Source organism: Lepidochelys kempii, chromosome 17, assembly GCF_965140265.1.
Source record: "Lepidochelys kempii isolate rLepKem1 chromosome 17, rLepKem1.hap2, whole genome shotgun sequence".
In the NCBI taxonomy this organism is placed as follows: domain Eukaryota; kingdom Metazoa; phylum Chordata; order Testudines; family Cheloniidae; genus Lepidochelys; species Lepidochelys kempii.
The window spans coordinates 621,702-637,583 of record NC_133272.1 but is presented as its reverse complement, the minus strand read 5'-3'; the positions used below and the strand labels follow the sequence as shown (position 1 = coordinate 637,583).

At 47.9% G+C, this 15,882-nt stretch overlaps 3 protein-coding genes across 4 annotated transcripts in view; 2 read left to right on the top strand and 1 right to left on the bottom strand.

Annotated features, from left to right (window-relative positions):
• LOC140899881 (protein ABHD15-like) overlaps positions 1-15,882 on the top strand; it is a 49,523-nt gene that overhangs the window by 8,634 nt on the left and 25,007 nt on the right.
• SMYD4 (SET and MYND domain containing 4) overlaps positions 1-15,882 on the top strand; it is a 37,699-nt gene extending 21,817 nt beyond the window's left edge. Inside the window, exon 11 of one of the 2 annotated variants that reach the window (XM_073316107.1) lies at positions 15,754-15,882. The gene's annotated coding sequence lies outside the window, so the exon portion shown is untranslated. Of the gene's footprint in view, positions 1-425; positions 3,595-15,753 lie in introns of those variants that run through there. The other variant, XM_073316108.1, reaches the window with a different exon arrangement.
• On the bottom strand, positions 2,847-7,580 carry SERPINF2 (serpin family F member 2). Its single transcript, XM_073316126.1, has 6 exons — positions 7,433-7,580; positions 6,943-7,086; positions 6,495-6,698; positions 5,468-5,610; positions 4,658-4,862; positions 2,847-3,398 (listed from the first exon to the last, which is right to left on the bottom strand). Exons 1-6 carry the CDS (start codon positions 7,578-7,580, stop codon positions 3,073-3,075), a joined length of 1,170 nt encoding a protein of 389 aa, XP_073172227.1. The 3' UTR covers positions 2,847-3,072.

The window sequence follows — 15,882 nt, the reverse complement described above, 5'->3', positions numbered from 1 at the left end:
CTTCAATTTAGCAGAAAAAGTTATAGCAAGATCCAATGGCTGGAAGTTGAAGCTCAACAAATTCAGACTGGAAGTAAGTTATAAATTTAACAGTAAGGGTAATTGACCATTGGAACAGCTTACTAAGGGACATGGGAAATTCTCACTCACTGGAAATTTTTACATCAAGATGGGATGTTTTTCTAAAAGACCTTCTCTAGTTCAAACAGGAATTCATTCAAGGAAGTCCTATGGCCTGTGTCATACATTTGAGTCTAGAAGATCACGGTCATTCCTTCCGGCCTTACAACCTATGATAGAGCTTTGCTTTACCAGAATAGGTTCAAGGGTCATTACCAAGATGTATGAATGTTAGGAAGCAAGAGCATTGTCCTGTGGTGGGAAGTCGTGAGCCTGGATCTTAATAATATTTTGCATTTCTACAGCACCCCTCCATTGAAGAGCCTCAAAAGACTGCGCAAAATCTCATGAATTAATTTCAATGTAACATCATTTGTTGAAAATAAAAAGTTAATTGTGCCTTATACACAGTGCAGCAGGAACTAGCCACTGTCCCCTGGAACAACATGAAGATGGGAGTATGAGAAGAAAAGCAGGAGGGAACTACCAGAATGAAGGGGAGTAGGAGGAAATAAGAACTGAGTTGTTCAGGGCTTTGAAGAGGAAGAAACATGTACATTCTGCACAAAGGGAGCTGGAAGGCAGTGGTGTGGAAGGAAGATGACTTTAGCTGCAGGATTTTGGATAGAATGGAATGCAGCAAGGTGCAAAGCAAGGAGGGGAAAGTTGCAGTAGCCAAGGCAAGACCTAACTAAGGCATGGACCAGCATCTCTAAATTAAGGCAATAATTATGAGAGCAAAGCAATCTGAAATGTTCTCTGAGGGCTCTCATAATAGAGCTGGATTCCTGCTGGTTTACTTGTTAATTACACGGTAGAGTAATTATAGAATAATTATACCCTCTTTTTGACCAGTAAATGTTATTCCATGGGTCACAGGGCTGGGAATTATTCTTAGCTGGTCTCCCCTTAAACTTGGAGTCTGTAAACCATGTGTGGTGTCTATTGGTAATTGCAGGTTTGAGCCAGTTGCTTTCTTTGAAAAAGTTTCTTGTGTCCCTGAAGTCTGTGGTCAGTGAGTCGATCCCCCTCCCTCCAATCCCAACAGAAAGTGCAGGCCAGTCAGTGAGGGAGATGCCAGCAGGCAGCTTGCTGTTTGGTTGGGGCAGATCTACTCAGGAAAGGGGAAGCTGTTGGGAAGGTGACACTGGTTCTTTAGCTACTTCCATGCAAAAACAAAACCACTAAGGTATGTCTACCTGGTGTCTGGGAGTAAGTCCCTCAGCTCAGGTGAAGAGACTTGTGTTAGCAGGGCTTATGGTAGTGTGCTAAAGATCGCTGTGTCCATGTTGCAGCTTGGGCTCTGAAACCTGTGGGAGGAGAGTGGGCTTCAGAGCCCAAGCCACCCTGTCTACACAGCTACCTTTAGCTCACTACTGTGGACCAGGGTGGGAAGCTCGCTCCCAGATGCACTGTAGACATACCCTAGAACGACTTCCTAGAAGCAATGAGAAGCAGAATCTACCAACAAAGAGTGGTTCTAAATTCCCTTTGTCAGCAGGTAGACGTTCACTGTTAATTGCTACAGAAACACCAAAACTAGCAAGACTAATATAACACAGCTTAAGTTGCTGTAGGGGGGGTTGCTTTTCCCCCAAACCATCAGTCTTTGCTGCTTGGGTCAGACATGCTGAATTATTTCAGAGCAGGGATTCAGTGAGCTGTACCCGTCTCAGAAGTGAACTTCAAGGTGAACACCATCCCTGTACTGATGGGAGGGAGGGACTCTGACCCCAAGGAGATGCAGTCATGTCCTGGAAGATGTCAAACTCCTGTAGCATTGTTCTGCAGGCTCAGGAGTACCCAACATAGGAGAACAAGTCACACGTAGGATGTGCCAGACCAGATTAGACCACTGATCCATTGAAGCCAGTAGCCTGCCAGCTGGCAATGCCCAATACCAATTCCTCCCTCAGAGGAAGGCAAACACCAGCCAGTTGTGCTATGCTGCAAATGGGGAAACTTCCTTCTTGACCCCTACAGCATTCAGCTCAGACCCTGTGGCATCAGACTGAATCTCCCCTCTCTTTGTATCCACCCACACTAGTGGATTCTCTGGTATGTTCAGCTGAGATTTCCAAAGAGGAATAGGCAATGTCCTTTTAGTGGTTCCATATTTACTAGACATTAATCTCATCCTGTGGCTCCTCATTCTGGTGGTGTGAATTGGAGTAAGGAGAAAGGACTGCTCACTTCTCATGAGACCCTTTAGGACCTTCCATCCTTTGGTCAAGCCCCAGTAAGTCTTTTTTTTTCCCCTCAGTCTTTGCAGTTACTCCGCCTGTTTGCTGCCCTGCTATGCCCCTTTCCAGTCTCTTCCGGGTATCTCTCAAGGTGACAACTCAGCCAAACATCTTCTGTTTTACTCTTTATTATTGTGCCAACATAAAAATTACTAAAAAAAACAATTTACAAAATATGCCTCCAAAATCCCAGGTGAAGGGCTGGTGCTAGGGATAGAAATAAACCCCCTCCCTTGTGCACACACCCAGCAAATCCCAGTACCCAGGGGGATAGGGGCAGGAATATTCTAGGCAGAACCTTTATCAGAAGTATTAGCTGAGACTCACATCCCAGGGAAGGCAACTGGCTGCTAGTCAGTTTGATTTAGCTGCCGTTGGCCTATATAGTGACAAGCAAGTCCTGCTATTTGGTCAATGTCCTGACCAAGGAATGTGCATGAGGGGCTCAGAAGGAAGAGCAGCTTTTACACCTCTTGTCTTTGTCCAATTGCATAGAGACATTGTCAGAAGCTAACGAGTATTCAAGACAATGAGGTACCCAGCACTGCTGCTCAAGAGTGGTGTTGAGGGGTTCTAGAGAGCCCTGCCAGAGGGGACCCACTGGGATGGGGCAGAAGGGCTTCTGATGGCAGCCTGGTCAAGGGAGAGAGACCCTGCTACAGAGGTCTCACAGGCAGCAGTCCCAGGATTCCTAGGCACTGCTCCTCCCTTATTTGGGGATACTATTTTTGATGGCATTTTTCAGGTTAGGCAAGTCCTGTGGCTCTTTTCTCTGTTTGGCAGCATTGGGGTTGGGGTTCTGGATGCTGCCCACAAAGAGTGGGATGCCCGTTGTCTCCTCAAAGATGATGAAGAGAAAGGGTTGGTTGAGGCTGAAAGTGGAGAGTGAACGAGACATCATGACACTGGTGGCAGCTGATGCCTCCACGCCATCTTCTGCAAGCTCCAGGGTGGACTGGTGCTGGATGCTGGATACAAAGAGAGGCTCATCTGTGATCTTCTGCAGGTCTGGGGCTGAAAACAACTCCCCGAGGCCTAAATAGAAATCAAATTGGGGTCAAACAGAAGCCTGTCTGTTCACTAGTTCGGTGCCATGGCATGCCATTGGCTCAGACATTCATTTCATCTTTGTAGAACAGTGGTTCTCAACTTTTGTACAGGTGATGCCTTTCACATAGCAAGCCTCTGAGTGCAACCCTCCCTTATAAATTAAAAACACATAAATATTTAACACTGTTATAAATGCTGGAGGCAAAGCAGGGTTTGGGGTGGAGGCTGACAGCTCACACCCCTCTCAGGCGTCCTGACCCCCAGTTTGAGAACCTTTGCTGTAGAGGCGGCAGCCGCCTGTATCACTGTATTCTATGCACAACACCAGGGACTGGCCAGGCAGAGGAAGGAAAAGTGCACTCTGGCCAGATTTACCAGTCCTTCCCTGTATGGAGATCTGCAAGTGCCAAACAAACACAGCTTTCATATGGACTGATCATATCCTAGGGCTTTATACTGCTGCCCACAGCATGGTATCTGAGCACCTTCCACATAAAACCAGTAGAAACAGTGATGTCCCTAGTGGAATTCATAGAGTCTCTGGCATTTCTCCCTTGTGGGGGGGAAAGCTCTGATGGGGTATATTTTGTTTGCTGCTTAGCGTTGATTGGTTGGTTGCAGATTTTGTTTTCTGAAGGGTGCTAGGGTAGATCAGGGGCTTTGTGGTTAAGGTCATTCCTGCTATGCTGGAAATGTTTTGTCCATGAGGAAGGTTCTGCTGCATTTCCTAAACACACTCATACTCTGTTTTTGCCTAATCTCATCTGGAAGTCCATTTCATAACCCGGTCCGGATCCTCTTAACAATGACTGTTTTGTCCTTAGTTCTCACACACTTTGTTCTGGGCTTTGTGATCTGCATTGTCACTGAGAAGCATGGTTGTCTTGGCAGTTCATACATCCTAACATCAAGGGGAAATAAATCGAGGTCACAGGCAGGGGAAAGGTGGTCACAGCTGAGTTTGGAAGTGAGATGGAGAGCTGAAGGAGGGGAAGATAGGGAGAGACAGTTACAGGAACTGCAGTGAAGAAGGCTCTCAGACTAACAGTGGCCACATTTTTGCGGGATGGGCAGAGAAAAGGCTGGTGCTAAAAAAGCAAAGGACAGGAACAGGGAGAAGAGTAAAGAGTTACATGGTCTTTGAAGTTGCCTCGAGCAAGGAGATCAGTTCTGAGCTTCAGTGCACAGATAACTGCAATCAGCCCAACCCATTCATGCTGTGCAAACCTCACCCTGGGCATTACCTAGTTGGCTGAGGACTTGGTTGAGTTCAAGCTGGTAATCTACATGCAGTTTGGGCATCTTTACCATGGTGGGCTTCTCCTTGAGGAAACGACTGTGCAGCTTGTCATGGCTGAGGTTCACCAGCACCTGGGAGACGTTCCACTTAAACTGGTTTGGGACAATGGCCACAAAACTCATGTTGCCCTTAAAGGGAAACCTGGCTACCTGGAAACAAACCAATCAGAAGAACTGGTGGAATAGGAAACAGCCAAGTAAAGCCAATGAGGGCTCAGAAAGGGATACTTCCTCTCATGGCTGATTTTTCAATAGAACAATTAGCCAGGGGGAGGAGGGCAGCATGATGGGAGTGGAGTGGCTGTTTATCCCAGGGAGACAGAGGTCAGACTGGAACAGATAGGGCTAATGCTCAGAGCCAGTATTTATCCACAAGGCAGGTGGAGACCAAAGATATGAGAAACACAAAGTTCACCCTGTAAAATGAACTGCATTTACACTGCAGTGGCCCTGTTCTGAAGAGATCCTCCCAATTTTCATGGGAGAATTCCATCTCCATGTTGCTTTTTCTCTCAGACTTATCCAAAAGGTCCATTAGGTCCCATCTAGTCCATCATCCCCGTGAATTTGAGGGCAAAGATGTTACAGCCTTTCAGGGAATGAAGGCAAAAGATGTTTGAAAAGAACTTCTGTGTCCTGCGTCTGTGAACAGGTATTACTCATCTCTTCTCATAGAACATGAATACAGTGGAGGTATTGCAATAACAAAGGGATATTCCTGTAGCTGCCCGGCAGCACCCTAGACAGACTCTTACCTGAACCTCCAGGGGATCCAGAGTAAACCAGCTCAGGGAATATTTCTGAGCTTTCATCATCTCAACGGGAACTATGAACTGGTCATCAAGGTGGAATATATCTGGCCCAGTCTGGCTGGGGTCAAATTTATGCCTCCAAAATCCTGTCCAAAACCATAAATTTGTAATTAATCAAACCCAAATCTGAATGAAAAACAAAGGAAAGTGCCTGACAAAGCATCAGCGAACAGGTGAGTGGGGACTGGAGCAGAAAGAAGTGTCAGAGCAGGAAGAATTGTGAGTTCAGGATGTCTTTATCCTCAGGAGAGGCTGTGTGGTGCAGTGGAATGAGCCAACGCCTAATGGCATCCCCTCTTTGTGCCTCAGTGAGGGAGAAGACTGAGGTGCTGTGGGGAGGAAGTAGAGAATGTCTGTAAGTGCAGGATAAAGTCAGTGATGGAGGAAAAGAGACAGCTGTAGAGCCACCAGTAATGCAGGGATTGAGGAAGGAGGCCAACATCAGTGATAGTGCAAGGAGCTCCTGCAAGAGTACAGGCCAGGCTCCTGACAGCATGGAGGTATTCAGCCCTCAGGGAATTAGAGGAAGACCAGGCTAAGGTTGGGCTGGGCTGAAACCCTGGCCAGTACTTCACAGGAGCACCTCAGAGCACCTTGCTGGGCACCTAATGAAGTGTGTGTGACCTGGCTAAGAAGAGCAAGGTGATGTGCTGCGTCCCAGGGACCAGGACCAACAAGGTAACAGGGCCGCTGTGGGTTAGTTCTGGCTCCTGGGTCAGTTAACGTGTGTAGCACAGGTGAGGAAGTTAAGAGGCTGCGCTGTAATGGGATTTGAAGACAAGACTAAACAAGGGGAGCTGCATACATGCAGGGGAAGGAAAAGAGGAATCTAGCAAAATGGGGAAGAAATGAAAGGAGATTCCACCTGAGTACATGCAGCTACTTCACCTGGGGAAAGGACCCGGAACCCCAGCTAGTCACTGAGGGAAAGACCTGGAAAGTGGGGATTGTGGAGTGCGCTGAAGCTCACCTTGGAAGTGGACAGCATTGAGTAGGAGCATCACAGTCCTTGCAGGGAGATGATCCAGGAAGGTGGATATCTGCCCTTCAGTAGCCTCCTTTATCCACTTGTTTATGGCTATGAGGTCATTTTCATTGTTCCCAGACAGGGTCACAGGCTTTGCCCCATAGAATTGCTCTGAGTTCTCCAAGAATTTCTCTTTAACCTCAAACCCTGCAAGGAAGGAACTTGACATGACGTCATCTGGCCTTGATGAAACTCGCTCAGCGTGTCAGACAGTGCAGTGTGAAGCCAAATGTGCTCACCAGATAGCAGGGGCATCCCCACAGGGAGTACTTCAGGAAACTAACAGGTGTCACTTTTCTGTCAGCCCAGCTGCTTCAGTCTGTGTGTGCGTCCCAGAGAGTTTTATTCAACAGCCCCACCCCAGTAGGAATTCCCCATTCCTGGCTCTCACCTTTCTGCAGATAGACGCGTGAAGCTACTCTGAGCATGGACCCTGTGAGCCGCCTGCGAATGCTGCTCAGCAGGTGGTGGAGACAGGGCACTGATTCCAGGTGCAGTGCCTCCAGCAGGCGTTTCTCCGTCTGGTTTGCTGCTCCTTAAAAGCAACATCAGATTTGTGTCAGTATCTGAGGGGCTGAGGGGCAGGTGCTCTGACCACCTCCCTCTGTGGCTGGGCATCTGATGTCTTCCCAGAGAGACGCTGGTGGCCTGAGTGTAAGGCATTAGCAGCACTGTCACAGCACCCCCTGGCCAGGTCCGTGCTGTCCCAGCAAGTGAAACTGAGACCAGCCTCAAGGGAACGTCACCTCATGCCCCTTAGTAAATAAAGCCAGAGGGTGCCCGGCTTAGTGTCTGCATTTTGGACATTGGCTATGGGTGCTTCTCCTAGAGGGAACATTACAGAGGGTGAAAGCTTGTGCTGTTTGAACGTAGTAATTTACCTAGTGCCAGCTGGGACAATGCCAGGGTGATGCTGAGGGGAGACAGGATCACATTGGGTCTGCTGGTCTCCAGCTGGACCTCTGTCAGGAGATCGATGGTGAATTTCATCAGACCTTCTGCTAGCCTGTGTGTCTGCTCTTGAGACATGTCACAGCCTCTCTCTTGACCTTCTTCCTCCTCTTCAGAGGAATCAACTTCTTGCCCTTCCAGCACCTGCTTGTGATCTCCTACTGTCCTGGTGACAAGATGGCCCTCTGAGCTTGTGAGGCCAGCCCCAGGGCTTGTGGTGCTGGTAGTGGTAGGAAGTGGCAGTGTAGGCCCATGGATGTCTTCCCAGGTGTCAGAGGTGGAATCTGACACTGCAGCATTTGGCAGGGTTGGATCCACTACTGGCAGAAGAGTGGTGGTGGGAACAAACTGTGGATCGCCTTCTAAGGCTCCAGCCTCTTCAGAGTGCTGTAACGAAACAGAAGGATGTTACAGTGAGAGAAAGCAGGGAAACAGAGCTGCATTCCTCACTCTCTTACTGGGACTGCAGGTGGCTTGTCACAGGGAGGGGACGAATGGGTCCAGTTCACACTGGTGGGGAGGCAGCAGTGCCGGTTAGCTGGCACAGGCTACATGCTCTGTGAGGAAGCAGTACAGGTAGTCAGTGAGAGGGAGGGCTACCCAGAGGGAACTGATCAGCAATCTGAAAGATCAGCACTGTCCTGACATCTGAGCAGCTCCTATCAGAGCTGCATTGAAGAGCAGAGGGACCAAGTCCCCTGACAATAACAGCAACCAGATGATGACCTATATTAAAGGGGAGGATGATGAGGGACCTGTTGCATCCAGTCCCTTCTCAAAACTTGTGTGTATTCTTTGACTATGGAGTATTAGTGCCGAGGTGGCCTCTGTGTGTTGACACAGTACATCCCAGGACAGAATATGCTGAGCTAGTGACAGCCTCACCCCTTGTGCCTGTACTGCTCTGCCAGAAGATCAGCCCCAGCTCTGGCCAGCGTCCCCGTCCTCTCTGTTACCTGACTGGTCCGCTGTAGTGCTGAGGGATCCCACTCTGGATTCTCTATGCTGGTGTCATTTTTCACTGCAGGGCCCTGAAGGTTGAAAGCAGTTATTCAGGATTTCACACTAGCACAAACTTGGAAAATAGAAAGGGCCTTATTCCAAAGAAAACGGGCCAAGCCAAGGTCTTCCAAGGCAGTCAGTCACTCCTCCCTGCCTACTCTCTTGATCTGCCCTGGCTAAGTGAAAAGATGGCTTCATCTCAGCTTCCTTCAGTTAAATATCTCCGGCTAACATCTTTCTCCTGGCACGAGGAGTCTCCTGCACTCCAGTTCTGGTTTCCTTCTTGTTCAGGCCTTCCTTTGCCTCTTCTGGCTGTAGCTCCAGCATCATCAACCCCGAACTCTCCTCCTCTCCACACCTCTAGCATTGCAGATCTGCCTCGCACCATCTCTGCAGCGTTCTCTGTGGGTGTCACAGCCTCTACATCTACAATGCTGGTCACTTCTTGGACCTAACCAGCCCTCAGTAACTCCACCTAAATGACAAAAACCCTCCCTACAGAATAGCATGGGGAGAGGGAGAGACATACAGAGGTTTCCTTGTGTGTATTTGAACAGATCCATGAGGCACTCAGGTAACACAGGGATGAGCACAGTGTAAGAGCCAAGACAGACACAGTTTCAGACACAAGCCTCTATTCTTCCTTGCCCACAGCTGGTAATTTCCTTAATTGGTATTATGACTAAATAATTCACCAGCCAATCTCTTTACACATCAATTTCTGTCCTTTATACAAGTGATTCGCAACCAGGAGTACGCATATCCCTGGGGGTACACAGAGGCCTTCCAGGGGTACATCAACTCATCTAGTTATCTCCCTAGTTTTACAACAGGCTCCATAAAAAGCACTAGTGAAGTCAGTACAAACTGAAATTTCATATAGACAATCTGCTCTATGTACTATACAGTGAAATGTAAGTACAATAGTTATATTCCAATTGATTTATAATTATATGGTAAAAATGAGAAAGTAAGCAATTTTTCAGTAATAGTGTGCTATGACACTTGTGTTTTTATGTCTGATTTTGTAAACAGGTAGTTTTTAAATTAGGTGAAACTGGGGGTACACAAGACAAATTAGACTCCTGAAAGGGGTACAGTAATCTGGAAAGGTTGAGAGCCACTGACCTATACCATATGCTGGCCTCTCACTTAAGGTTAGGATTTTCGAACCAGTGTAAGGGAGTGAGGTGTCTAAGTGCCATTGAAAGTCAGGTGACCATATTTGGGATGCAGTGCATATGGCAGACTCTACACACAATGAAGTTGGACATCCCCGTATTTTTGGCATGTGTTTGAAGGTGGCACTGGCAGGACTAGACCAAGGTGAGCTGGTAGAGCTTTACAAATACCCTGGAGAAACCTCAACATATGGGAGTCTGTCACCTCTTACCTCAGGGCTCTCCTGCTGGGCAGCGTCGTCGCGCGGGGGAGTCTCCATCTCAAGGGCATGTGCCAAAGGAAACTGGAAGGACATGAACTGAGTCAGAGTTGGGGGAAAGGGAAGAGGCCCAGAGTTGGATACCAAATAGCTTCCTCCAGGTTTGGCTGAGGAAATCACTCCCCTCTGGCTCACTTCCTGCCACGTCCCTCCAGGCTGGGCCAGAGACAAGCATGTCCCCTGTGGTTCTCTTGGCTGACTGAAGCAAAGATAGTTGTAACCTCTTTGTAGAATGGATGTAACAGAAGTGGAGGAGTCCCGAGGTGGGTGATGGAAATGGTTAGAGAGAGACTGGAAAGATTGGGACTGTTTAGCTTAGAGAGGGAACAGGAGAGAGGGATGCAAAATAGTGGCTGGGATAGAAGATAGACTGAGCAATTCTATATCTGCTCTCATGAGAGCAAGGAGGCAAACGGATGAAAGGATTTTTTTAAATCACAGTGCCTGATGAACTCCTGTAACTCACAGCCACTAGATATCATTGAAGTTCATGAGGATGCTAAAAAACATTAGGTATTTATGTGGATCGTGAGCACATCCACAGTCACATCAGACTGGATAAAGAAACCGAGGTCTATACGCCCTTGTGTGTCAGGGCAGGAGCCAACAACTGACTGACCGGGTGCCGAAGCAGCGTCCCCTGGGGGCAGGTTATTCCATTGTAGTCTGTTTGGAGATTTCTTCAGAAGCATCTGGTGCCAGCCATTTGGAGATCAGCCCTGTTCTAATCCAGCCTGGCATTGCCTGCCCTGTTCCCGCCACTGCCCCCGGCTGACTGGGGTGAAGAGTGTGCTGACAGAGAAGATGCCCTGCAGGATGGGTGAAGGCAATGCTTTGTGCCTGTGGCTTACCCGTGGGCTATCGTGCAGAGTGGACAAGCAGAGCAGCAGACCCCAGAGCAGCATCGCCGTATTTCTGGAATACAAAAGCTGTCAGTGACACTCACAGGCTACTCCCTGGGTCCTCTCTGCTCCCGGGGTGCCTGTGCTGTGCCTGCCCATTATTACAATGAGAACAGCAACAGATAATGAGCCCAAAGAAGAGGAAAGGAAAGAAGGATCCAGAAGGAACAGACACAAACTGCTGGGAAACCAACCCAGGGAGACAGCAGCTGGCAAGGTGAATGATGCTGAAGAGAACTGGAGTCCAGGACCAACGCAAGGCATCGCGTTGACCAGGACCCAGCACTGATGCAGTGCTGTAGCTGTGCTCAGGAGTTTATTCTCCCTGGACACTTGCATTTCTATCCCCTCTCACCCTCATTTGGCTGGAGAGCAAATTGCAGTTTCCTAACGATTCCCAAATGAAATCTGTCCCACACAACCCAGGGAGAGGCTCAGCTTCTCCACTCTCTCATCCATGCACACAAAGCTGGGGATAAGGGACAGGCCCCTGGCTGATGGTCAGAGACATCTGCTGCTGTTCTGTGCCTCCATGGGGGACAGTGATACTGACCTGCCTTTTAGGGAGCTCCAAGGATCCAGCAGGTGCTGCCTGTAGAGGGTTGTGGATGGGACGTGCAATGTCAGAGCTGATCACTAGTGTTACCCTCTCAATAGCTGGCCTGCAGCACAGAGCCCTCCCCTTCCCCCCACTCACATATTCCCCTTACAGGCAAGCACAGCCCCTCCTACCACCACACTCTTGTTCCTGTCACTTGTGGGGCCAGGCTCCCTGCCAGTGCCCCAGGCATGGCCCTGCCCACTTGCAGTGGCCTGGACCACACTGGGACCTGGCTCCAGCCCCAGGCACTCACCCTGGTCTAGTAGGGGTTGTTCTCCTACTCCTTGATTGGGTAAACACCCAGCACCACCCCCAAAACAGAGCTGAAATTCCTGGGGGGCAGCATCAGTTTGCCAGGCAGTCCCCAGAGTAACCTGGACAAGCTGGGCTGCAGCCCTTCTCCCTCATCTGCCAATCATATGTGAAGAGCTTAAGAGTATTTCAACTCCCCCCCACAAATCCAACAGCTGGCCCCACATGCAATCCCTGAGGCCCTTGGCCCTCAGCTCATTGTTGAATTCTCTACCCCCCACACCCTCCACTCGGGCAATTTCACACTGTGCCCCCCCCACTGGAACAGTTCCCCCCAGTTTATTGCCAAATCCCCCTTCCCCCCCAAACCAAGTTCCTCTGCCCCTTACCTCGGTTTGTTAAGCATTTCTGTTGGTGCTGACACCCTCTCTACCCAGCCGATGGCTCTGCATGGGACAGATGAAGCCCCTTGTCCAGCCCACGCTTGCCAGGCAGTGACAGGCATGACCTTCAGCACCACCCCTTATTTGAAGATTTTTCCCTTTCAGCAAATATTGACCTTGTACATCCGGTTAAACATTTGTTCTGGGATGGAGCGAATTGGTGTTTTTCTGTGGGACTCTAGGTCGCTGCACCCCAAGGATAGCTGTGACCCTGATTTTACCAGCTTACGTTACTCCTGAAAGTTCAAGAGTAGAAGTAACAAGTGGAATCTTTTGTCTAATTGAGACTCTCCCCCTTTCCAGATCTCCTTTGTGCCTTTGGAGGAGTGCAGACCCCTTACACATGGCCTCAAATTGGAGAGCCAAGGTTTGGGACTTAATGGCTTTTGGGTTCCTCGCCCCACCACTATTCTTAGAATTTTCTGTGTGAGAAACTCCAGCTTTCTAGTCTATCTATCCCAGCCTCTCCTCCTGCTGCAGCAAACACAGGACTGTAGCCCTTTGACACATGGCCAGGGCCCAAGTTGCTGGCTGCAGTGGGTCCAAGCAGGAAGCGGAGTGGGCTCAGCTTGGGCTGAGCTGACAGCCTCTGGGCCATGCAACACATCATGAAGGCAGCAGCAGAGCCATGCCTAGAAGAGTTGGGTTTCCCCACAAGCAACGGTGTTGTGAGCCCTTGACACACACACACACCAGAAAAGCCCCCACTCTAACGCGGCAGGATGTTCTTGTGGAAAGGGCACAATACTGGCTCTCTCACTGACTTGCTACAACCTTGGCCTGAGCTTCCCCTCTGAACAGTGGAGATAATGAGCCTCACCTGTCTCTGGGGGTGATGCGGCCTCATGTGTTAATATCACTGTTGGACTAGAGTGCTAGGGAGGGGTGGAGAATTTGAATGGGACCATAGGGCCTGAGCCAGGGCTATGCTAGCTGAGTCTAGGCTTAGAGCTTTTGAGCGAGGGCAGGAGGGCTGCTGCCCTTTCCCCACACGCATACACCCTGGAGTAGGCCCTGGCCCCCACAGTGACTATATGGAGAAGCCTTAAGAGATTGGGGAGGGGAGAACAGGTGAAAACAAGACAGGCTTGAGAACTGTCACCACAAGCTGCTTTAAAGGAGGCTGATTTGGGACAGATCAGTGTTCTGTTGGGAAGCTGCTTTGAAAGCCTAGGGAGGGGGGAAAGGAGCTCTAGAACATACTGAAGTAGAAGTTGGATCCAAGGGTCAGCAGCACAACCTACTGCAAGCTGGCAAGGCACAGGGCTGCTCAACAGCACCCCTTCTTCTGTCAGGGGAGCCTAAATGAGGCGAGCTGGCTTGGTTCTCATCAAGTCACTACTCAGAGCAGAGAAACTATTGGCTGCAGAGTAGTCACTTTGCAACCCTCTCCCACAACCCCAGCCCTAGTAATGCTGCACACCCATTTCCCTCAAACACACAGCCACACTGCCCCTCCACCATCCAGCTACACCCCATGCCTTTCCCTCAAACACAGAACAGGCAGCGCTAATTCCCACCCATAGACTAATAGATTCCAAGGCCAGAAGGGACTGTTGTGATCATCTAGCCTGTTCTCCTGTATAACACAGCCTAGATAACTGCCTCAAAATAATTCCTAGAGCAGAGCTGTTAGAAAAACATTCAATGTTGATTTAAAAATTTGCAGTGATGGAGAATCCACCACCAATCTTGATAAATTGTTCCAATGCTTAATTACTCTCATTGTTAACATTTTCCACCTTATTTATAGTCTGAATTTGTCTCACTTTAACTTCCAGCCATTGGCTCATGTTAGATCTTTCTCTACTAGATTGAAGAGCCCATTGTTAAATATTTGTTCCCTATGTAGGTATTTACAGACTATAGTCAAGTCAGCCCTTAACCTTCTCTTTGTGAAGCTGGATTGAGCACCTTGAGTCTATCACTATCAGGCGTGTTTTTTAGTCCTTCTTGTGGCTCTTCTCTGACCCCTTTTCAGTTTATCAATATCCTTCTTGAATTGTGGGCTTCAGAACTGGACACAGGATTCCAGCAGTGGTCACATCAGTGCCAAATACACTCTACTCTTACTCAGGATTCCCGTTTAGGCATCTCAGGATCACATTAGCTCTTTTGGCCACAGCGTCACGTGGGGAGTTCATATTCAGCTGAATAGCCACCGCAACGCCCAAATCTTTTTCAGTCACTGCTTCCCAGGATAGAGTCCCCCCTCCTATAAGTATGGCCTACATTCTGTGTTCCCAGGTCTGTACATTGACATTAAGCCATAACAAAACACATATTGTTTGTTTGCAGCCAGTTTACCAAGTGATCTAGAGCACTCTGAATCGGTGACCTGTCCTCTTTATTATTTACCACTCCTCCAATTTTTGTGTCTTCTGCAAATTTGATCAGAAGTGATTTTGTGTTTTCAGGTCACAGATAAGGATGTTAAATAGTGTAGGGCCAAGAACCAATCTCTGTAGGACCCCCCTGGAAACACACCCACTCAATGGCAATTCTCCATTTACAGTTACATTTTGAGACCCATCAGTTAGCCAGTTTTTAATCCATTTAAAACATGCCATGTTAATTTTATATTGTTTTTTAATCAAAATGTCATGCAGTACCAAGTCAAACACCCTACAGAAGTCTAAGTATATTACGTCAACATGATTACCTTTATCAACCAAACTTTGTCTCATCAAAACAAGATAAAGTTAGTTTGATAAGATCTATTTTTCCATAATCCCTGTATTGATCTGCATTAACTACATTACCTTCATTTAGTTCTTTATTAATCGAGTACCGTATCAGCTACTCCATTATCTTGCCTGTGATCGACGTCAGGCTGAATGGTCAACTCATTTACCCTTTTTAAAAATTGGCACATTAGCTATCTTCTAGTCTTCTGGAACTTCCCCAGTACTCGAAGATATTGAAAATCAACATTAATGGTCCAGCAAGCACCTTAGCCAGCTCTTTCAAATCACTTAGATGCAAGTTATCTGGACCTGTTGATTTTAAAATGCCTAACTGTAGTAGCTTCTGTTTAACATCCTCCAGAGATAATAGTGGAATGGAAAGAGTTTTATCATCACCCTATGATGAGTCTGCATCATGTATTTCCCCCAAATATAGAACAGAAATATTTACTGAAAACTTCTGCATTATTGATAATTCTGCCATTTCCATATAGAAATGAACCAAAACCATTGTAAGGATTCTTCCTCCCCCCCACCCCGAATATATTTTAAAAACTCCTTGTCCATTGCTGGCCATAGATTTCTCCTTGCATCCCTTATCAATTTTCTAAAGTTCCTACCTTCTAATTTATATTACTTACTAACAGCTTCCCTCTTCCATTTGTTTGTATATATATATATATTTGTTTATATATATATACACACACACACACACACAGCGAGACTTGGGGGGGGGGTTGGTTTGTTTTGGTTTTGGTTTTTTGCTTTTTACAGCTGCCGTCATTTCCTCTCTAACCCAGGTCAGTTTTTCAATCAGGCACAGCCTTTTCCCTTGTTTGTGGCTTTTTGGGGCATCTAGTAAGCAGTTCTTAAATGATTCCCAACCATCATTCACTTTTTTCTGATTAAATTCTTCCTTGCAGGTGATTTGGCTCATACTTGTTTTCAGCTTTGTGAAACTGGCCCTCCTAAAGCAGCAAGAATATATATAACTGGTCTGGAGTTTGTCACATTTATAACGTGCAAGGAGAATAAAGTCATGATCACTCCTA